We start from the raw sequence: 24501 nt of genomic DNA on the forward strand, positions 1-24501 counted from the left end.
GTAGCTTTATAAAAACAGTGCAGGTCTTAGGCTGACAGTCATGACAACATGCAGGCTAGTCACTGAAGAGAGCTGAAATTGGTAACTATGCAAACACAAAAATGTGCAAAAATGCAATCAGACTGGACAGAGACCCCTTTGCTAGGAACACATGCTCACAGAGTTAATTCATCTGCAGTGACAGGAATGCTCACAATCACATCTCTGGCATGACACCCTTGTGATGGATAACGTGGACATCCTTTAATTATTTCTTGTCTCATCTTTCAAAGACAAGAATACCTCAAGGGTCCGGCAATCTTTAGCTTATACTGCTTCCCTAAACTCACCTACATTTTGAATTTTAAAGAGCAGATTCTAGAAAATCCCCAGTGTCCTGGTCCCTAGTTCCTTTCAACCAACCTAGAGACCTAAACTTTGCAATAATCCCTTTTATATAACAACAAAAAAGACTCTCACAGGATGAAACACCTTTCTTTCCCCACCAACATAGCCATGTCTCCAGATTTACACAAGAACTATGCTCTCTACTCCAACTCTGGGACAGGGGAGGGAAGAAAGATCTGGCTTGAGGCCCCTGTAGTTTTCCTAGAAATGGTGGGTCTTAAGCATCTCCACAAAATGACAGCAGGGCCCATGTTCTTCTAGGCTGAAATCCCAGGAGAACCACAGTGCTAGGAAGCTGCAAACACATGCGAATTTTGAAAGCCAAGCTGTTCTCTTAGAGCGGGTAAGCTGTGTTCTGAACAACAGATGGGACCCAGTGCCACACATACAAAATAAACACTTAAATAAATAAGTCAAAAGGGGGAAAGGAGAGGGAGAGGGAGAGAGACCTTGAGGTTCTTAAAGAGTAGTACCCTCTCTAACTGGTTCAGGGCTTTGGTCTGCTCCCCACTACTTAGCTCCAGTTTGTTGAGGAGACATGGAGAAATCTGTGAAAGACAGGCAAATGCACGATTTAAACAGTAAAATAAACTCAAACACACTCCAACAGGGCATAGGGCAGGAATGGGAATGAGTGGGAGGGAACAGGACAGGTCAGGTGCATACACCAAATAGCCAAGGGTCATTTCCACAGGCAGAACCTCATTAGAGGTCTGAGAAGTCCAGGGTTTCAGCTCAAGACAGAAAGAGGCCATCCTGATCACCGTTCTTTTCTTAGCAATATGAGAACCTTTGATCTGGTACAGCTTCATTTGATCTCTTCAACACAGACTATCACAGGTACAAGCCCAGTCTTATTCAGCATGGGGGGGGGGGTATTTGGGGCACAGCCTCTGTGGGACTCTTACTTGCTGACAAGACTGACCCAAATGGGAGAGCCAGATTTTCATCTCTGTCAACATGCATCTTTACCCCAGCTTGGTAGGCCTTATCCAGTTTCCTTAAAGACTGACTCTCTAACATCAAAGACAGGTAGGAGAGGAAAGGTGGAAGAAGGAAAGGTGCATGGGACGTATATTTTGTAAGAGTGACAGTTATTTGTAGATTACAAGTAGACCCATCTAAGCAAAATCATGTCTTTGCTACTAAGCATTACATAGTACTGAAATTTGGAAGTTAAGGTGGTTTGGACAAGGGATGGCAGATGAACTTTCAGACCCCACCTTCTTCATGTTGGTTCCCACATAGCTCTTGGGTTCTTCTTTAAACTGAGGTAACCTATAAGATAGAGAATAGTATGACTGTTATTGAGGACAATGACAATGTTCTTCTCTATACTTGTTATAGCAACAGTGTATTGGCACACAGTATCCTTGTCTCTTAGTTTACTCTTATGAGAAGCTAGTTAGAAAAAAGCTAATCTCATCCCCTTTAGAGCTTTAGAGCTATAGGAGTTGGAATATGTAAGATACAGACAAAGTAGTCACTGGGACAGGGTGACTAAGCAGCCTTGGAGTATGACGGTTCTTTTCATCCTTGAAAAGTACTGCTGAAAGCCAAGAGATAGTCAGTCACATAACATAGTAAAAGCAGGTTGGTGTTTTAAAGGCAGTAAATCCATGGAGTAAGAAACTCTCAGTAGCAGAATCTAAGAACAGTCTAATGTACAGATCATAGGACTTAAGCCTGAAAGTAAAAAGAAATCTCATTGATTTAAAAGTCATTGCTTCAATTCTTCCCTAAGTGCATCTTTTGAAAGGAAGTATAAAATAGGCAATGTGATCTAGAACAAAAAGGTTTCTTGGGCTCTAAATGAGGAAGTCCTTCTTAGGAAAATCAAAGATCAAGGTTTCCCTGTCAGGATATGGAACTTTTAAGTGTTAAAATCAGGAAGTCCCAGGCAAGCCAAGATAAAAACCGTTTTTTTTTTTTTTTTTTTTTTTTGTTGTTGTTTTGTTTTGTTCAGCTTTTACAGTTGTTGGTTACCCTAGCCTTGGCCTTCTTGTACAGAAATCAGGCTACGTTTAGGCAGCTCAGCAACCTGTTCCAAGCTGCTTAAATTTGGCATCTTCTCTGCGCTCCCTTTCCCAGATGCTACCTGTACAGAAACAGACACAAGTTTGGGAAGCAGAGATTAAATACCCCTCTGGCTCCCTGAGGCCACAGAGTTCTCTCTCCCTTCTCCCTGCTCAGTACCCTGGGCCCAGAGAACTACTGCTATCTATAGTACCAGTGGCCTCTGGGATGGCTGTGGGGTTGGCCAGGTCCCTAACGTGGCTGTGTGGAAGCAGGCAGACTCAAGAGGCCTGGGCAGCCGGGCAGAAGCAAACAGCAGCAGGTTTACCTTGTGAAGAGCAGCTGCACCATGTCTACGAGAGTGTGCTCTGCGGATTTTCTCAATAACTCTGCACAGGCAAAAACAAATAACACAGGTGTCATTACTTGCTGTGCTATTATCAGGAGACCTCTCAGAGCAGACTCCCCTCCAAACTGTGTTTACCAAGGATTATGCCAAACTTATTAAAACCAGCTCCAGCTCAGCCTGGAGCAATAACTATACCAGACCACTAGGTGGTACTAAGGAGTCAGGAAAAAGGAGATAAACTAGATGGGTTTTCTTGGGTTATCAATTGGTGTCAATTCCAGAAACCCTAGGGGAGAAGATTTGGTTCTGGAAGTAAGTCCATCTAAGATTCATCCCAACTACTGCCCTGCAGTAGTGGATTGAGAATTCTATTCTAGCTTCAGAACAAACTCCCTAAGGTTATCCAAGGAGGATAAATCCTGTTTCTCTGGGCTTCAGAGACAGCACTCTGTATACCTGTTCATATACCGGCCCCAGGAGGATGAAAGACTTAGTATTCAAGCACCTACCACTAAGCCTCATTTCAAAGCAAATCCGGAAGCAAGACTGCATAATCTCACATACAGATTCATTTGTTAAGTGGGTACCCACTGGGGTTAGCAACAGAGTTCGGAGAACCTACAAGGAAGAAAGAGAAAACACTGTGATGCACAAAGCAGGGTAAGTAGAGCTTACTTGAAGGTAGAAAACACACCTAGAGAGCTGTGCTCTCCTTGGGAGGCAGAGGCAGGTGGATCTCTGAGTTGGAAGCCAGTCTGGTCTATAGAGCAAGTTTTAGGACAGCCAGGGCTAGACAGAGAAACCCTGTCTTGAGAAATCAAACAACCAAACAACCAAACAAAACAACCAAACAAAATAACAACAAAAATGGGCCTAGCAAGAGCCATGCCCAGCTTAGGGGTGAGGTTCTCCTTTCCTCCCGTTTTGTTTGAGATAAGACCATGCTATTTAGTCTAGATTGGGTTGGAGCTTGTGGCCTTTCTGCCTCAGTCTTCTACGAGCTCCAATTACAAGTATGTGTGACCATGTCCGATTTCAGGGTTCTTCTTCTTCTTTTTTCTTTTTCTTTTCTTTTTTTTCTTTTAAGTTAGCAAGAATTTAGCTGGCCTTAAAGCTAAGTAAAATATCACATGCTTGTAATATTAGCACTTGGGAGATCAAAACAGGAATAAGAATTCAAGGTCTTTCTTAATTATATGAGACCCCATCCCCACCAAAACAAAGTTTAAAAAAAAACTAAAAAAAAAAAAAAAAAAAAAAAAAGCTAAGTTTGGTGGTGCACACCTTTAATCCCAGCACTCAGGAGGCAAAGGCAGGTAGATCTCTTAGTTTGAGGGCAGACTGGTCTACAGAGTGAGTTCCTGGACAGCTAGGGCCACAAAGATAAACCCCGACTCAAAACAACAACAACAAACACCCAAAAATAAAAACTCAAAATAGAGACTCCCATGTGCCTGGCTTGGGAGTCCTTCCTTTGTTTTGCATAGTCCTGATATAGTTCATAACTCACTGGAACTCTAGCCCACAGACCTAACAGATGGACAACACAGATACAGTCTACCAGAGGTACAAGATATTATTAAGAGCTTCAGGTATTTGATACCCATTCATTTAAAGCTCTAATTATTTTCCCTAGAAAAAGCTTTTACTTTGGGTACCTGAGCTCCTTGTTTGGAAACACAGTCTCTAAAGCCTCATGGAACAAGAACACAGCTTCATGCTGCTGCTGGCAAACCTGAAGTAGAACCCGTGGACCAGCCCATGGCCATTAGCCTGATTGTTCTTCCCTCCCACTTACCTGAAGGATTTTCATCAGGACAACTTCATCACTGGCAGGATCTGTGCCCACAAAACGGGCGTGAGTGACAGCATCTGCCATGTTCTCCATGCCCTCTGCTGTGCCCTCATGAGTTGGATCTGCTCCAGCAAAAGGGAGAGATTAAATTATGTCAACAAGATGGGAAAGGGAAGATGACTTGTCTATAAATTGCTTGGAGAAGACACTGGCTTTCTCATGAGTCTAACCTACTGTTTTGATTTGTTTTTGGTTTTTTGTTTGTTTTTTAGCAACCTAAGAATTTTACCCATAATACCAGTGGTGGTAGTATATGTTTTTAGTTCCAGCACTTGGGAGGTAGAGGCAGGTGGGTCTCTGTGAGTTCAAGGCCAGCCAGATCTAACCTTAAACTCAAAGGTTACCCGCCTCTGCTCCAGAGTGCTGGGCTTTAAAGGTGTATGTCATGACACCTGGCAATTTTCCCTTTTTTGATTCCTAAAATTAACAGAGTTCCTAAGCCTAAAGCTTGGGGGATTGCCAAGAAGCCTGAGCATTTTTCTAGCAACAATGAGCCAGAAGATGTTCATCAAATGTGAATATTTTTGTTTTCTTTTCTCTTGTGTCTTCTCTGCACTAGTCTTTGACATGTCCAAGTTTTTCCTACCGTCCTACCTGCAGCACCTCTCTTCTAAGGACCAAGAGGCTTCTACAGAAACATGCTCAGGGAAAATGTTTGAGGACTCAGAGCACAAGGAGGCCCTCCTCCAACATCCTCCCATCTCTCAATCAGCAGAGAAAAATCCCATTCTTTATGGCCCCTGCTTTAACACTCTTGCTTGACAGTCCTTATGTTGTCCTTCAGGGCCACAGGAAAGCTAGTCTTTCTTAGTGTTGACTGGCATGGTCAGCAAACAGAAGCCTTGCTCACATCTCAGGGCTCTTGGGAGTTTGTTTCTTCCCCTCTTTCAGTAATTTCTTGATAAAGTGGTTTAAATTCTTTTGATCTTCTTGTATTCTCATTCCTTCACCTTGAACAAATTGGCAAAGTCCATTTTCCAAGAAAGCAGGTAATAGTGACAGGTCCTTAGACTCACAGGCAGAGCCTGCCAGTAAGCTGGAGAGTCAGTGCTACAACTCCTGACCTGGCAGGTGCATGGGACCAAACTAAAGGCCAGTCTGTGGAGCAGAAAATAATCTCAGAAGCCTTGGGCTGCAGGATCCAGAGTGCAGTGGGTGGTTTCTGCTAGGAGGTCACAGAAATGAAGGATTCCTTGGCTTGAGCTCATTAGACCTTGTATCCTACCTTTTCTAGTCACTTGGTAGCCAGCTTCAGAGAGACTCGCCAACCTCATGTTTTTGCTTTATGGCTCTTGTCCATTCCTTCCGCTCCTTTTCGCATGCCTATAGCGATCATCACCTCCAACATTCTCCTTCCCCACCACAGGAAACTCTATCGACCAGCTGGCCTGAGGTCTCCAATGACCAGCCTCTTTGCCAAGTCCAGGAAGGGGACAGAGGAAGGAGAAAAGATCAAAGGAAAAGACCCAGAAGGGCAGCCGCTGGAGGCTGTGAAGAGGCATGACCTGCAGGTGGTGCTCAGGTCAAGGCTGGCAGCTCCTGGGCCTGACTCCCTCCAGGGAAACAAAGAGTAAAGCTGAGGCTCATGTGCCTGGAAAGGGTGAGACCTTACCCACTCAGAACCTGGCTGACACCCAAGACCCTGTTAGCTAAGCAAATCCACTTTTCTAGAAAAGATAGTCTTCTTGCCCTGAACTTAAAGGTCATTCATTTGCTTCTGGCTGGCTTGAACCTGAGCCTTATCACACCTTGTCTCTCTGTTTTGGAACAAAATGGCTGCCTGTTTTCTTTGCTCTTCACTTTTTCAAATGGGTTTGCAACGGGGGTGGGGGGGGGTGGGGGGGGTGGGGTGAGGGAGTGGGGAGATTAAATTCTAAGTGACAAGATCAACTCAAAAAAGAAATTCAAATGCACATCTTACACAAACTGACTGAGGGAGTCACTACTCAGTGGTGGAATCCTTGCTTATTAGCAAGTGTGAAGCCGAGTTCAAGACCTACTACTGGAAAAAAAAAAGAAAAAAAAAAAAAAAACAAAAACCAAAAAAACCAGAGATTCATTTTAGAATGAGAACAAAACTTTACAATACATAGATAAAGGGCTCTTATCCGGACCATAGAAAGAGCTTTTACAACTGTTAAAACAATTCCAAAAGGGAGACAAAAACAAAACAAAACAAAACAAAACAAAAAACAAAAACAAACAAACAAACAAAAAACCCTCAATGGTTCAATCTCAAGGAAAAAAAAAAAACAACATAGATTTTTGCCCATAAAAGTGGCACACACACAAAACAGAAAGCAGGCAATGCTCAGGGCTGAAGACAGGAAGGAGAAATAAAAACTCCCAGAGCATTGCTGGTAGGAATGTAAATGCTTTAACCTACTGGGGAAGTAATCTATAAAATGTAGTACTTATAACATGTCACACACAACTAAAATTAGTAAATAAGGCCATAGGAACACAGATGCTTAATTTCGGCTTATTTATAATGGCTTCAAAAAGAGAATAATGTAAACATTAAATAAAAAATACCATTATATCAAGGATGAATGAGGAGGAGAAACAGGAGTTATTTCATAATTAAGGTTTGTTTGCGCATGAAGAAGTTTGAGGAGCATTTGTTAGAAATAGCTGTACAATGCTGTGGACATAACTAAAACTGTTGGACATTTACTTCAATGTGAGTTGTGTCTGTGGATGTAGACTGCTCTCCTAGAAAGCACAAAGCCACTGTTTTGATCCTAACACTTCCTAAGACTGGATATGGTAGCAAAAGGGTTATCATCCAAGAATGGGAAGGTAAAGGCAGGAAGACCTGATAGTCATAGTATCCTTTCTACATAATAAATCTGAGGCCACCTTGTGCTACATGAGACTCTGTCTTTAAAAAAAAGGTTAAAAGGTAAAATTTTGTGTGTGTGTGTGTGTGTATGTGTGTGTGTACATTTTTCTACAATGAAAAGAATAAATCAGCTATATATGTACATCAAATAAACACTACTAAGTGAAATACAGAAAATACAAATCCCCTCCCTCCTACTTAAAAGGGAGGGGAGCAAATATCAGGCTGGAGAGATGGCTTATCAGTTAAGAATACTCTGTTCTTCCAGAAAACTCAGGTTCAGTTCCCAGCACCTAGATGGGGCTGCTCATAAATGCCTGTAACTACAGGGTCAGGAGAATCTGACACCCTCTTCTGGCCTCTGTGGGTACCTGTATACTTGTGGTACCCATATCTACACTCAGGTACATGCACATGCACATAAAATGAATAAATAAATCTTTAAAAGAAGATAATAACTGCCTATATCCAGTACTTCAGAGGCTAAGGCAGAAAAACTTCAAGTTCCAGGCTACACAGAAAGACCCATCCTAAGATGAATGTGTGCATGTAGATGGGGTATGGGTTCATATTTATATGTATCAAGAAAAAAATAAAAGCAAAAAAGCTATGTCATTAACACCATTTACTTAAAGAAGAGATTTTGGCTCTAAGATAGAGGAGAGACTTCTTTCAGACGTCTCTAATATAGTTTTCTTACAATAAGCACAAATTGGAAAATAAGGAAAATTATGGGAGGGGTGGATGGCTCAGTGTATAAAGGAACTTGCTGTCAAGCCTAATGACTGAGTTTTATTCTTGGGACCCACATGACGGGAGAAGAATACCTATGCCACAAATTGTCCTCTGACCTCCATGTGCATACCTTTCTGTGTTCATGTCCCTTTCCCTGCTTCCCTGTTGTTAGTAACATACTTGCTCCTTTGCATACAAATAAAGGTAATTTTCAAAAAAGGCAAACTAAACCATCAAGGGCACCACACTCTTAACTCTCTAAAGTGTGGTGGAAACTAGAGTCCCAGGCAATCTCCTCTCCTCTCTCTGTCCATGGACAACCTAGTCAATTAGCATGATGAGGAATAAGTAAGCCTATGTTTCTACTAGGAAAGGTAAAACCAGCTGGTCTAAGGCCTGTGCAGCAGGAAATGAAGTGTTGCCCATGTCCAACAAAGCCCAAGTGCTTACCTATAAGTGCGTAGGACAGGAACTTGTTGACAGAGGTGAGTGCCAGACCGGTGATAGGACCAGTGGTATCTTCAGAGCGAATGACTTCCAGAAATGGACGAAGGAATACATTTGGCTCAATCTCTGAGAGTTCTGCAAGTAAAACAAACAAACACAAATCAAAAATGAAAAGACTAACAAAAGTTAATCCTGGAAAAAGGTCATTTTTGTCTGCTGAATGAAGTTAGAGGTCTTCTTGTCTGGGTCAACCTTCTTTCCCCTAAAATAAAGGGATTATTAAAATGGTGAGTTTTCTGTCATAAAGAATACTATTTCACTACTGTTGTGTGTGTGCGTGAGATTAAGTCCAGGACACTGTGTATGCTATGCAACTATTCTGCCAGTGAGCTACATTCTCAGCCTTTGAGCACCATAAAAAAAAAATAGCTGGGCATCAGGTGTGACAGTTCATATTCTAATCCTAGTTTTCAGGAGGCAGAAGTGGGAAAATCACTACACGTTTGACAGAAGCCTCGTCTACAAAGCAAGCTCCAGGTCAGCCACAGCTACATAACAGTCTACTCTGTTTCAAAAACACAAACAAAAATAAAAAAGGAAAGAAACTAATAATACTTATTTAATATAACCAAATAGTATGAGTCAGTTTTCTACATTCATTTCATCATTTCTTCAGTGACTCACAGGTGAGATTTACCTTGTTACAGGTGACATAACTAAAGAAATTCCCGGGAGAGGAAAACCTGGTTTCAGTCCCCTGGTGAAAAGGAAGCCTGTAATAAGCAAAAGGCCAAGCAGCCTCCAGGCCTCCAGTTACAATGACAGTTTGTAATCCTGGAAGGTCCTAACCACTCTCTCTCCTTTCCTCCCTCCCTCCTTCCTTCCTTCCTTCCTTCCTTCTTCCCTCCCTCCTTCCTTCCTTCTGTCTTTCTCAGAGCACACAGGAAGCTAATTGTCTTGAAATGAAGGAACATCACAGTCTGAGAAAAGTAAGATTTTAGATAAGATATGCAGAGTTGGGATCTGCATGGTTCTACAGTTCCCAAACCACACATCTACCCTACCTCACTGCCAGCACAAACTTCTACTGTAGCAGATTTCATCCCAGGTCAAGACACTACTCTACTTCCTGCCTACCTGGCTTTGCTGAGGGTTGAAGTCGATTTTTTATATTCTGCTGTAGTTTGAGCTTTCAGAGCTAGTTCCCTTTCAATTTTCCTGAACTGGCGAGAGTCTTAGAGGGATATGATCAAGGCTATCCCACCTTAGAGACTGAGGGGAGGGAAAGTAGGTGTGTGTGTGTGTGTGTGTGTGTGTGTGTATGTTCATCCTTATGAACCTTCATTTTCATGCAAATGTAGGGCACTCCCTACTCCGTCCCTACCTTTCCTTCTTTCTGAGTAAACATTTTCTGGGCCGGCTGCTTCCCAGATTAACGCTTTAATTAACTGGCAGATTGGGTAGTATTTTCCAAGGCTGTCTGTACAATGATCACATCAGCTGTACAAAATCTGCTTCTCATTCCCCACTGGATCTACCTAGAGAGAGATTGACGACTTACAGAAAAAAAAGAGAACTGTGTGTGTGCGCATGCACACATGTGTTAACAGACATTAAGGTATATTAATTTAGAACATATTTAGAAAGGGTAAAATGTATAACACTTTTTAAAGGCTCGTTAATAAAATGAACAATTAAATGGGGAAATGGCTGCACAAGCACAAGGACCGGAGTTCAGAGCTCCAGCACCTGGGTAAAAGCCTCTAACTCCAGTATGAAGGGCAGAGACAGGAGTCCTGTGGGCTGGCTTGCTGGCCAGCGTGCCTAGCTGAAAAGGTGAATTCTAGGTTCAATGAGAAACTCTATCCCCCAAAGTAAAGAAGACCGAAATAGAGGATGATGTATGATGTGATGTTTGGTATGCATATCTGTATGCACAGGTGACCACATACACACAAATTAAAACCATCTTCTCTTGCTACTTTAGGAACACAAATGTACCATGTTTACCTTGGCCTGTCAGTCATCTAAAACATGATCAGGTTTGGTATACATGAGATATTTACCCTAGCTATTGCGTATCAGTGGTTTGTCCCTATTTACTGCTGAATATTATTCTATTCTCCATGTATGTTCTACAGTTTCTTTATTCATCCACTGGCTGAAAGGCATCAGGTTCTCCAGTTTACTACCACCTGTCCATTCAGAGCAATGGTTCTCAACCTGTAGGTTGTGACCCCTTTACAGGTAGAACAACCCTTTCACAGGGGTTGCCTAGGACCATTAGAAAACACAGATATTTATATTACAATTCATAACAGTAGCAAAATTACAGTTACAAAGTAACACAGAAGATAATTTTGTGGGGGGTCAGCACAGCATGAGGAACTTAACTGTATTAAAGGGGCAAGGTGAGGGCAAGTTGAGCACCACTGCTCTAGAGACTCCCACTGAATCCCAGTCTTTACTGAGGATGCAATTATCTCCATTCTTTACATATTTATATAGCAGACATATTTTCTTTTATTTATTTATTTTGAGCAGGGTTTCTCTGTATAACCCTGACTATTCTAGAATTTACTCTGGTAGACTAGACTAGTCCCAAACTCACTCAGAGCCCTACCTTCTGAGTGCTGAAATTAAAGGTATGTACCATCCTGTGAAACCCAATAATCAATATTTTATGGATTGTATTTTGGTGTGATGCTTTGAGTTACTTTATTGAACCTTAGATGCTTTCAGATTTTTTTCCCCCCTTGAAACAAGTTTTTTGTAGCCTAGACTATCCTTAAACCCCTTATTCTCCTGTTTCTAACTCCTAAGTGCTAGACTGTCAGGGGTGTGAAACCACATCTGGCTATCTTTTGTCTGTTTTTTTGTTTTTTGTTTTTGCTTCTTAGAAAGGGTCTCATTAGACAAACTGGAACTAAAAACACTTTTTAATACTTTGGATGATCTTACTGTATGAGAGTTTTGCCTGTGTGCATACCTGCAGCAGTGCATGCCTGGTACCTATGGAGGTAAGAAACTGGTATCAGGTCCCTTGAAACTGGAGTTAGGGATGGTTGTGACCACTATGTGGGTGTTGGGAACAGAACTGGGTCCTCTGCAAGAGAGACAAATACTCTTTCCTCTGAGCCACCTCTCTAGGCCCAAACAAAGAATTTTCTTTAAAAGTCATTATCTGTCACATGTAGCTGTCAAAAATATTAACAGTACACTTTGGGCTGGAATGCAACATTGCCAGAGAAACACAGCTCTGTATTGCAGACAGAGTTGGGATAAGAGAGACAGACAGATGGACACTGTTGATGAGACATGCACTGGCAGCCTAGCTACTGCTCCTTGTTTCATGGCATTGTTCCCCAAACCTTTCAAGATTGTATGTTCCTGCTCAGCTGTCCCAGAAGTTTGTCTGAGCACTTTCAGAGTAACATGACTATTCAAAAGGCGCTGCTTCCACGGACTGTTTACTATTTCCTCAGAGACACGTGTAAGCTCATGTATTATAGTCTTGATGTTTTTGTCTCCCCACAGGTAAAATGGAAATGTCCCTTTATCACAGAGTTCTTGCATAAGGGTAGCTAGCAGAAGAACTCAAGACTCCTCGGTACTGGTATCACTAAGAACTCATGATGCCCTGCTGTAGTAACATTGCTGGTTGTTCAGGAGAAGGGAGGAAGTGGGATTTCTCAAGCTTAATGGAGATGGACAGGTTGCTTAGTAGTTCTGACACTCTAGTTCTTTTTAGCTTGGGCTACCAACCTCTTGGGCTCATTAGCTAGAGATTTTGCTAATATCAGCTTGGAGTTTTCTTTTTGTATTTCCTATTTAAGTCCTCTGTAGATACCTGACAGGGTAGTAATTGATAATAAACTTATAAAGTATCTTCTCCTCTTGCTGCTATTGAAGAATAAAGCTTTTTACTAGATAGAGAAATTTTGATTGAAAAAGCTATTCCAAGTACAACAGCTGCATAAAGCTGGGGTGCACCAGCATCCTATGAAGTAGGGCAACACAAGTTTTTAATTTCTCCTGGGTTTTGAAACTGCTTGCTTGAGAGTGAGCTTGGTGGTAATAGTGCATGCAGAGTAAGGACAACAGCAGCTTTAGCTTGCCTGTATGTCACAGACGAATTGCTCACCGGTTCCCTCTAGAAGAAAAAACCATCACAAAAAAAAAAAAAAAAAAAAAAAAAAAAAAAAAAAAAAAAAAGTGTTTAAAGCTCACACATCAAACTTGTGCTCCAGGGAGGAGATGGCTCAGTCTGTCCTCAAGCTGATATTTGAGGACAGTCCCTATGGGCCTCATTTAGACTGCTGGCCTTGTTAAAGGGGCCTTGCTTTCCCTCCTGGATTAGGAGTGAACCTGGACAAACCTAAGGCTTAATTTAGAGGGCAGTACTCCAATCAATAGTAGTGTATAGCCAGTGGCAGGAGAAGAGGAATGGAAGAAACTAAATCCTAGGATAGTCTGAGCTATAAAATTTTATTTGTCATTTTAGTCATACTTAGTCATCCTATAGAAATAACTTAGTATTGGGGCTGGAGAGATAGCTCAGCAGTTAGGAGCACTGCCTGCTCTTCCAAGGGATCTGGGTTCAATTCCCAGCATCTACAGAGCAGATCATAACTGTGCACCCAAACAGTCAGACATGGAGGCAAAACATCAATGTACATTAAATAAAAATAAATAAATCCTTTAAAAATTGTTCCTTTGAAAAAAGAAATAGCTTTATATACTTTTAAAGAATGTAACGCAGAGTTTATGCACCCTGGCTTTGGAGTTAACAAGACCTACATTCAAATTCTGTTTTCCTTTTATTGTATGACCTTGGGTATCACAATCTGTAGAAGTCTTCACTTTCTTATTAGTGAAAAATGGAGATAGTGGTATTGTGTCTTAGTTACTGAGAGAATAAAATGATCTAAATATGACCTGTCTCACTCATGTTGCCCAGACTGGTCTCAAACTCCTGTCCAGAAGCTCAGATTATAGGACAACACCACAATTATCTTCAAAAATATTTAATAACCTATGTAGTTTGCTGTTGATGTCAGAAGCATTGAAGTTCTTTCCCAGACAATGGAATAGGACTTGCATGAAGTGATAGGTAGCGCTTCTAGTAGCAAACTACCCTTGTCGTCTAGCGGGGATGCCCTCAGTGACCCAACCTTTACTGCTGCCCCAACCAGGATTTATGCACTGTACTGACAAACAGTATTTTCCTTGTGTACCCTACCCTTAAGCTCTTGTCTTATCATTTTAATTTTTCAAGGTTACTCTCATTTTTCTATATAAGTTTTTGCCTACATGCATGACCATGCATGTGTGAGCCTGGTGCCTTCAGAGGTCTGAAGAGGGAATCGGATCCCGTCACTGGAATTACAGATGGCTTTGATCCATTATATGTGTTATGGAAACTGAGCTTCTGCAAGAGAAACCACAGAGTCATTTCTCCAGCTTGTTTTACCTTTTTAAAGGGGAAGTTAAATGTGATCTCAAGCAGGACAGGGTAGCCCTACTTAACTGCAGAAAATAGTATAAGTACCTCAGGCACAGAGGTTTACCAAAAGCAGTCTGTTGTTTGGCCCATGTGTAGTTGGACTTTGTTTTACATACTCTAATCTCCACATAAAAAAAGTTGTGCTGAAAGGGCAGAAAGATGGTTGAGGCTTGTCTGACAAGGTGGTCCAGCCAGAGAGTGCATACAAGAGCCCTTTTCCTTACTGGTTATCTTGAAACTTTTTGTGGCAGATATCTATGAAGGACAAGTTTTTATATAATTTCTGACTCTATCACTTCTGGGGACTTGTGAACATGGTCTGTAAATTATCAATGACAGAAGGAAATATAAATTTATGATTTCTAATCCTCAGACTTTTGGACATTAACCCTTAAATGAGCAAGTTGAGGAATCACTTCTGTTTAATCAGAGTCTATCCGCTCAACCAAATTGGAGGTAGATGTGATGGCTCATGCCTGTAATCTCAGTTACTTAAGAGATGGAGACAAGAGGTTTATAAATTCAAAGCCTGATTGAGCTTCAAATTCATAGAGAAGCAGCATGCACCACAACCACCCAGCATATCTTCACTTTTTAAAAATTATAGTTATTACTTCTTTTTCAGGACAGGGTTTCTCTGTTTAGTCCTGGCTTTCCTGGAACTCGGTCTGTAGGCTAGGCTAACCTCAAACTCACAGAGACCCACCTGCCTCTGGCTCCCAAGTGCTGGGATTAAAGATGTGTGCTTATTTTACTATTATTAATTATGTGTAGGTATGTGTAGCTACGTGTGAATATGTGTAAGTGAGCACAGTTATCTTCTGGGCCAGAAGTGTTAGAGCAACTGGAATTGGAGTTACAGACAGTTGTAAGATACCTAATGTGACTGGTGAGAACCAAGAGCAAGTGTTCTTAACCACTAAGTCATCTCTCCAGCCCCGTGGTTTCACTCCTAAATAATCATAATGCCGAAGATAATCACCAGCTCTTTTCTGCCCTCAACCTCCCAAGTCTAGTGCCCCATAAGCACTGGATTGAAAAGTGGACATATGCTAGGCAAACTAGTAGGTGAGAGCTGGGAGAAAAAAACAAAACAGGCCACTGTCAGAACTTAAATGGGACTTGCTTTCTCCTTCAGCTGACTGATAGAACTTGCACAATGTGCATTTACTAAAAAAATTATACTTTACTTTGCATATATAATCTTAAGTTTTAGCTTTTTAAGGAGCCTTTTAAAAACTCAAGTTAAATTACTACTCCTGCCTTCATTAGAAAACCCCTGTAGATGAAGACACTATGGAACAGAAAAGTGAAACATTTTTGTACAAGGTTCCAGGGTTAGTACTGGAACCAAGAGTTGGCCCAGTGCATTTCTTTGTTTCATTTCTCTTATAGAATAGGGAAATGCTGCAAGGTCTGTCTAGGTTTGATTTATCAGATTAGGAGTAGGAATTACAGATTAGTGAATGCTGCCTTTGGCAAGTTTTTTTTCCCCCCTGGAATTAACTAGTTTCTAAAATCAATCTCATATGCTCACCTGACTACTCACAGGTCTGGAAATTTTTAAAGTTAATAAAATAATCAGAGGTAAAGACAATATATGGCTCCTCCTTTACCATTATGTTGTTTGTTTGGTTTTGTGTGTGTGTTTCTGTTTTGTTTTAAAGACAGAATTGCTCTTGTGCTTGCTTTAGCAGCACACATCCTGAAGACAGGGGCATCCTGTATGGCTAAGGCTGGCCTTATGCTTGTTATATACCACCACAAGGCAGGGTCCTCTTGAGCATTAGAGTGGACCACTTTTTTTTTTTTTTTTAACTATTGTGCCACCTGGGTTGGTGTGCTTGCTGGCCTTGATCTCATGGCAACCTGCTATTTCAGCTTCCCTCCTGCAGCCGCACAGGTATGTACCATCATGCCCAGCTTTGGAACACATCTCTGTTTGTTTTTGAGATGGGGTTTCTCTGTGTAGCCCTGGCTGTCCTAGAACTCGCTCTATAGACCAAGCTCACAGAGATCCACCTCCTCTGTCTCCCAGTGCTGGGATTAAAGGCATATGTCATCACTGCCCAGTGCCTGTCCCCACACCTCTTTTTTTAAAAGATAGTTTACCAGGTTTAGACCACTACTCTTTATGTCCCCCGGAGACCAAAAACCTCATGGCTCCTAACTACTAAACTTCCAGCACCTCAGAAATTTCATTTGTAGACTAGCCACAAGCTCTGACTTTCAAAAGAAATATAATCTTGAAAAAAAATACACACACACACACACACACACACACACACACATATATATATATATATATATATATATATATATATATATATATATATATATATATATATATATATATATACACACACACATATATATATACATTTATATCATAGTGAGAAAAGTAGAACATGGTAACCTAAAAATCCCTGCTAAGTTTGAATGTGTCAGCAGAGACAGAAAAACCAAACAGAAGTTGTGCTCAAATAATTTTGCCCTATGCCTCTGGATATAGAAACGTCAAGAGGGTTAAATGAACAACTTGTTTCTATCATGGGATGATGTACAGGTTTCCTCAATGTGATCCATCTTGTGAATGATTCTGCCTCTAGAAACCTAGGTCAATATTTGCAGGATGACAAGCTATGATGAAGGCAGGCTGATGACCCTATAGAAAGCAAGAAGAGAGAAGTAGACTCTAAGGGCAAAAGGGTTGAGACAGGCTTTCTGAAGCTAAATGGTGTTGAAATAACATACCCCAGGCCTTTTTCCTTGTCAGCGTAATCCAATTGAGAATGCCCAACTGCCCCTGATAAGAGTCACTCAGGAGTGAAGAGCTTCATGACCAGGGAAAGCAGCTTATGTGTGCATTTTGGTTCAGGAATGTGTCAGCCCGATGCTGGCCAAATGAGAAAAGGCTACTGCAGCTGAGAACACCCTTCCTGGGAGGGCTGTGTGCACCAGGAAAGCAGGCTGGGAGTGTCCTCTTTTTGTCGAAGGGCAATGCTTGAAGCCACATGCTCTGACCTGAGAAAACAGTGTCAGATTCATCTCTCCTTTGGTCAGGTTACCCATTATTTGAAAAGACAGAGTTGATAGACAAGGGCAGATTCTCAGATTTATACTAGAGGCAAAATGTGACTTCTCTGTTTTAATGTCCTAACACCAGTAGCCAAGCTTCCTGTTCACTGTGTTGAGCAAGTTATAAGGACAATATAGTAAGTCACCTCAAGAAGTTTGCCTTCTGCCCTGGGTTAATCTGACCTTTGAGACTATAATTTGTAGCCTTGACTAGTCAGAAATTGAACCTGTAGCTGATTTTAAGAGAAACCACAGCTTCTTTCACCAGCAGGGCTTGGATTTTCCTCCTTAAAACTGTTTCCCCAATCCAAGAATATGCACCAGTCACCTTCAGAGAACCCTCCACCTACTCCACACTCTTTGTTTATTGGCCTGTTTGTGCCTTAAGGTTAAGACTTTCCAGGGCTGGAATTCTGGCTGCTCTCTATGGTGTCACATATCTCCGTGGTTGTGAAATTATTCAGTGTGCCTACTATGAGCAGCATCATGACGCTGTTCTTCTGAAAGACTCTAAAAAATATCCAAGTAAATCCCATCTTCAGGAAGGCAACCTCAAAAGCAGACCACCAAAAACCTTTCTTTTGCTGTAGTTTCATAGGAGGCAATAAAGTTGAGTGACTAGGTGGCATAGATAGCTTTTGGAGTCAGATGGACCTGGATTTGACTCGAGCTTTTGACACTCACTAGTTTTATGATCTTAACTGTAATGTCTCCTTATTCTTCTGGAGTTTCATTTTTTTTAATCTACAAAAACGAAGATTTCAAAGAGAAAAAGATAGGTTATTGGGTAGGTATAAGGTGTGTGGCATGGCACAAGGTACTAAATAAAAGGCCATGAACCATCTAATCAAGAAGGTGCCATAAACAGCTCTGGAAACATTAGATACAGCTCTCACATTAAATAAATCCTGCCAAGGAGTAAGAAATCACTATTCTCCCAAGACTAATGATCTAGAAAAGAAACAAAGAAAAAAAAAAAACCAGCTCCTTTCTTTGATATATGTATAACTTGGAATGGATATGAATTAAAAGAGCCACAAATTATCTGGTAATCTTGGAATTTATCTTTAACTTCTATTCCTTTTAAAATCTAGAAGTCTGAAATTCCAGGGCTCTCCATAAGAATATGGAGTTCAGGGATAGAATGAACTGCATAATAAAACCCTATATAATAAAATAACAAACAAACACAACATTAAGTTAATTAAAAGTACATGATGCCAGCTATATCTATTATAAATATTACAGCGTACTGGGCCTTCGGCTAGACAAGCTGTACTCATTTCCCACTCTGTGTGTATACATGGTGCAGTACAGTAAATAAGGTGTACAGTAAGTACAATAGGATATTATTAGTTAGGGTTTAGCCCTAGTCCAAAGTTCTCCACTGTTAAATAGCTTGTTTTAAAAGTTATAAGTAAGTATAAAAAAATTGGGCAGTGGTAGTGTATATCTTTAATCCCAGCACTCAGGAGGCAGAGGTAGACAGATCTCTATGAATTTGAGGCCAGCCTAGTCGGCAGAGCTTGTTCCAGGTCACTCCAGGGATACACAAAAAAACCTTGTCTCAAAAAACAAAACAAAACAAAACAAAATAAATAAATAAACCTGTAAATAATTTTAAAAATTTGCTATTATCAGGATGGTGGCAGTGCATGCCTTTAGTTTCATCACTTCGGAGGCAGAGGCAGGCAGATCTCCAAGTTTAAGCCCTGCCTGATTTACAGAGTGAGTTCCAGTGTTGTGCCAGGAAGTGTTCACAATCCTAAAAGATCACCAAGAAGCCAACTCCCATGCAACTGCATTAGGGTCTTTATTTACAAGCTTGAGCTTGGATCACATAGCTGTCTCTAATGCAGTAGAATGGGAGGGTGTAGCCCTGGGCTTTCAGTGGGACAAAGCTTTAGAGGAAATGGCAAGCAAGCAAGGGGGTTTGTAAATGGACAGGTGGGTGTTCTGAAGTAAAACCCTGAACAATCACAAAGCTTCTGAAAGCGCATCTGAAACAACCAAAATAATCTTTGATTGACAGTTGCTAGGAAGTAGCTAGGGAGTAACTCTGGAGTATGGGCCAAGGAGAAGCTATGGGGACCTTCCTGATACTTGGGTGCAGCCTGGGTTCAGCTTTAGGTGAAGTTTCCCTTAAGGTGGAGGCCTGCCCCAAGATGGAGTAGGTCTGACCTCTCACCAGGACAGCCTGAGCTACACAAGAAATCTGTCTTAAAAAAACAAAACAGTTTGACAAAAATGTATTTGCATAATTTTATGCATACATGCTTAAAATCTGTACATTTATCTTTGTTTTTTAAAGTAAAGTTGTAAAAAAAAAAGGATAAATGTTACTGCTGAGGTCTAAAAGCAAAATAATCTGCTCAGCTATAAAATTTTATATCTATATATACAGATATATAGATACAGGTATCTAGATATCTATATATCTATACTATATATCTTCTAAACATATATCTATGTATCTATATATATATATTTGTGTGTGTGTGTGTGTGTGTATATAAATTTGAAAGCCATCAAGGGATCGGCCTGTCTGGGATACTCTGATGTTTGGCCCTAACATTTTGGCCTATGAACTGTTTTCTGCATATTTTCACAGAACTTTTAATTAATTGGTATTTGTTTCACTGCAATTCTTCATTGAATATTCAGTGATATTTAAACTGGAACTATACTTATTTACTCACATGTGTATCCTTAATAACAAACATAATAATTATTGGTAATGCTACTGTTGAGTTATAATGTAGAAATAAAATCTAAAATAAAAAAAATTTAAAAAGTAGCCTTTTCTACCTTTCCTAAATCTGTGTTATTTTTGTGTATTAAAAAAAACACATATTGTTGTTTTTGTTTATGTGTGAGTATATGCATATATGCTCACAGAGGAGAGAAGAAAGCATCAGAGCCTGTGGAGCTGGAGATCCAGGTTGTTCTAAGCTGCCTGATTTGGATGTCAGGAACCAAACTTAAGTCCTCTAGAAGAGCAGCAAGTGCCCTTAACCAATGAGCCATATTTCCAGCCCCATGAATTTGAAATGTTTTTTCTTTTTTCTTTTTAAATTGAATATTTTCTTTATTTACCTTTCAAATGTTAACTCCTTTCCTGGTTTCCCCTCTGGAATCCCTCATCCCATCCTCCCTCCCCCTGCCTCTATGAGGGTGCTCTTCCATCCACTCACCCACACCCTCCCTCCTCCCTGCCCTGGCATTCCCCTACACTGGGGTATTGAGCCTTCACAGGACCAAGTGCCTCTCCTCCTGCTGATGCCCAATAAAGGCATCCTCTGCTACATATGTTGCTGGAGCCATGGCTCACTTCATGGATGGGACCATGGGGTCTTTCTTTGGATGGTGGTTTAGTTTCTAGGAGCTCTAGGGGAGGAGTCTGGTTGGTTGATATTATTGTTCTTCCTATAGGGTTACAAACCTCTTCAACTCCTTCAGTTCTTTCTCTAACTCCTCCATTGGGGACCCCATTCTCAGTCCAATGGTTGGCTTCGAGCATCCACTTCTATATTGGTCAGGCTCTGGGAGAGCCTCTCAGGAGACAGCTATATCATGCTCCTGTCAGCACGAACTTCTTGGCATCCAAAATATTGTCTGAGTTTGGTGACAGTGTATGGGATGGATCCCCAGGTGGGGCAGTCTCTAAGATAGTCTCATTATAGATCCTTGGCTGGCTTGGAATACACTATGTAGACCAGGCTGGCCTCTAATTCAGAGATCCATTTGCTTTTGTCTCCTGAGTGCTAGAATTAAAGGTTTACACTACCGCCTCTTGTCATGTCAACTTATAAAGAAAGGTATCTGACAAAACATAGCCTCCATTTATCATAATTAATACCCACAAAAAACTTCAGAGTGAAATACGGAATGCATTCAGCCTAAAGTGAGAATAGTATGTTGTCCACTTTCATAGATTTAAAAGTACCAGACTATGCAACAAGAAAAGCAAATAAAATATAATTTAAGAACAAAGAAATAAAACCCTTTTTAGGACACACACACACACACACACACACACACACACACACATCCCTCAGAATAAGCAAGTTGAGCATGGTGACAGGATATGAGATCAACATAACAAAACTAGACCTTGTTTCTACATGCCAACAATTAACTAAATACTCCATATATAAACACTTAGAGCCAGGTATGGTAGTGCCCACCTTTTGTCTCAACCCCTGTAAGACAGCCAGAACTAATTGGTGAAACTCTGTTTTTAAAAAACAAAGAAAAAAAATAAAGGAAACAGCAAATATTTCAGTGGAAGTCTAATAGTAAGTGTGAGTTCAAAAACCATTAAAAAACCCTTAACGCTGAACCCACAGTAGACTGATGAGGAAATAAGACTCTAAACACATGGACCACCATGCTGTGCTCATACATGGGAAGGTGCAGTGTGGAAAAGATGCCGTTCCCCAATTTCATCTACATAGTCACTGCATTTCTTTGAAATTCCAAAACAGATTATTTGTAAATATAAACAAGGGTATATTAAAATTGAACTATAAAGACTAAAGAACTAAAATACTGAATAATACTAAAAAAGAAAAAGTTGGGGAAATCATACTACAGAATAGAAATATGTAGCAGTAGGGGATGGGGAACTGGGATAGCCACTAGAAAGTCTCAGACTCCAGGGCTCCCAGGACCCAATGGCAATAACTTTAGCCAAAATACCCAACAAAGGGGAGATAGAACCTGTAGAGACCTCGTTCAAAAGATAGGCATGGCCCCTGATTGAGAGATGGGGCCACCCACCCATCTCAAATTGTTAACCCAGAAATGTTCCTGTCCAAGGAAAAATATCAACAAAAAACGAAACAGAGACTGAAGGAAAGGCCATCTGGGGACCGCCCCACCTAAGGATCCATCCTATCTGCAGACACCAAGCCCCCACACTATTGCTGATGCCACGAAGCTTGCAGCCAATTGTCCAACTGAACCAGGGGACCCCAAGGGAAGACTTAAGGAAAGGACTGAAGGAGGGTTTGCAACCCCATAGGAAGAACAATATCAACTAATTGAACCACCCAGAGCTTTCAAGGACTAAACCATCAACCAAAGAGCACACATGGAGGGACCCATGGCTCCAGCTAAATATGTAGCAAAGGATGCCCTTATCCGACATCAATGGGAGGGGAGGCCCTTGGACCTGTGGAAGCTTGATGTCCCAGCATAGGGGGATGCTAGAGCGGTGAAGTGGGAATGGGTGAGTGGGTGGAGGAGCACCCTCTTAGAGGCAAAGAGGAGGATGGAGAGGGAGGATGGGATGGAGGTTTGTGGAGGGATAACCGGGAAAAGGGATATCATTTGAAATGTAAAGGAATAAAATGATTAATAAAAAATATATTGCATCAATTAAAAAAAAGACAACTTAATGAGAAATGTTGGAACAATACATCCAAATACAAAATACCTAAACCTTTCATTTCAGCAAAGACCAGTTCAGCAGAGATCTTGGTAAGAATAGAGCATGATGATTTGTGACTATAATCCCAGTACTTGAGAGGCAGAGGCTAAGACTATATAACCAGCATGTGCTATATAGCTAGGTTAAGGCCAGCCCAGATTATATAACAAGAGCCTATCTTTAAAACACAGAAAGATCAAAAGTTAAAAATTACACATCTATACATCTTTCAAAAAAAGAAAAAGGGATGGGGGAAAGGCCAAAAAATAGTCTTTGCATTTAATTTCTGAGTTCAAGACCCAGTTGGTCTATATAGAGAGTTCCAGGTCAGCCAAAGCTACATAGAAAGACCCTGTCTTGAAACAAACAAACAAACAGAAAGATGAATATTCACAAACTGAACTTGGTCATAAATAAAAACAGCTGGATGTGGTGGTGCTCACTTTTATTCCCAGGACTGGGAGGTAGAGGCAAGCAAATGTCTGTAAGTTTTGGACCAACCTAGTCTATACAGTAAATTCCAGGCCTACTAGGGCTACATTAGAAGACCCTGTCTCAAAGCAAACAAACAAACACAAAACCAAAAAAAAAAAAAAAAAAAAAAAAAAACCAGAAAAACAGAGGATAAAGAGATGGCTCAGTTAGTAAAACACTTTCTATGCAAGGTGAGGACCTAAGTTCAGACATCCACAGGTCTGTAATGTCAGCACTCAATAGTGCTAAAACAGGAGGATGTCAGGTTCATCCAAGCTAGTGTGGGCTACACAGCAAGACCTTTTTTCAAACACAGCCCACATCAAATGTTCGTAGCAATTCTATTAGTAAACTGGAGAGCCCAAGTATCCTTGCTGGGTGGATAATGTATGCTACATACACAGAATGGATTATTGCTCAGCAATAAAAAGGGATGGACTACTGACACACAGCAGCTCATGTAAATCCCAAAGGCATCAGGGTAAGTGAATGAAGCCAGTTTCAGATTACACATTGTATAACATGATTCCCTTCATATGAGCTTATTGATAAAAAAAACATGTTAAGGACAACAAATTAGAGGCTGCAGAGTGTGATTATAAAGGGAAGGCAGAGGAAATCTATTAAAGTACTTTATATCTTGTCTAAAGTGGCAGTTACAAATCTACTGTTAAATTTCACAGACATATGTATCAAAAAAGTCTTGCTTACTATAATTCAACAAAAATAATAAGGCTTAAATCATTTTAGCCTTTTAACCCTTGCTTAGTGTCCAAGACCAGCATCTACATGATATGGCCAAGTAGCAAGCTCTGAATACATACGTTCTGTGTCAACTCAAGGGAATGAATGTCTACGAAAGTGGGACTTAGTTCATAAATGCTTTTCCTCTCAAGAGTTTGTGGAAGGGCCAGACTGGCATAAATGAAAAGTCTAAATTCCTTTCTTCTTGGGCTTTTCTAATCAAGTATAAGAAAAGATTCAAAGCCAGAAACTTTCTTTTGAAATCTTCAGTTGAAGCTGCCCTTGAAGACACCAGTTACTGGAAGCAGTGGTACACACACCTTTAATCCAGGCACTTGGCAGGCACAGGCAAGTGGATCTCTATGAGTTTGAGGCCATCCTGGTCTACATTTTGAGTTCCAGAACAGACAGAGATATAGAGAAAACCTGACTGGAAAAACAAACAAAACCAAACACAAGCAAGCAGATTACAAATTCAGCACTTAAAAGGCAGAGGCAGGTGAGTCTCTGTGAGTTCCAGGCCAGCCTGGTCTACAGAGTTCAGTTGCATGCAGGTCAGCCAAAGCTACACAGAAGAGATCTGTTGAAAGGAAAAGGGATGAGAGGAGAAAGGGAGGGAAAGACAGAGAGA

The 24501-nt window shown here is 40.9% G+C and overlaps 1 protein-coding gene across 8 annotated transcripts in view; it reads right to left on the bottom strand.

Moving 5' to 3' along the window:
* Window positions 1-24501, bottom strand: part of GBF1 (golgi brefeldin A resistant guanine nucleotide exchange factor 1) — a 133416-nt gene that overhangs the window by 33897 nt on the left and 75018 nt on the right. For 4 of the 8 annotated variants that reach the window (XM_080912520.1, XM_080912518.1, XM_080912519.1 and 1 more), the window contains exons 4-9: window positions 8638-8769; window positions 4551-4669; window positions 3262-3370; window positions 2732-2792; window positions 1611-1665; window positions 837-935 (exon numbers count right to left, since the gene is read on the bottom strand). In XM_080912520.1, coding sequence (XP_080768646.1) covers window positions 837-935; window positions 1611-1665; window positions 2732-2792; window positions 3262-3370; window positions 4551-4669; window positions 8638-8769 — 575 coding nt within the window. The remainder of the gene's footprint in view (window positions 1-836; window positions 936-1610; window positions 1666-2731; window positions 2793-3261; window positions 3371-4550; window positions 4670-8637; window positions 8770-24501) is intronic. The other 4 variants (XM_080912524.1, XM_080912522.1, XM_080912523.1 and 1 more) reach the window with 1 other exon arrangement.

The sequence above is a fragment of the Micromys minutus genome, assembly GCF_963924665.1.
Source record: "Micromys minutus genome assembly, chromosome: 2".
NCBI classification, from domain to species: domain Eukaryota; kingdom Metazoa; phylum Chordata; class Mammalia; order Rodentia; family Muridae; genus Micromys; species Micromys minutus.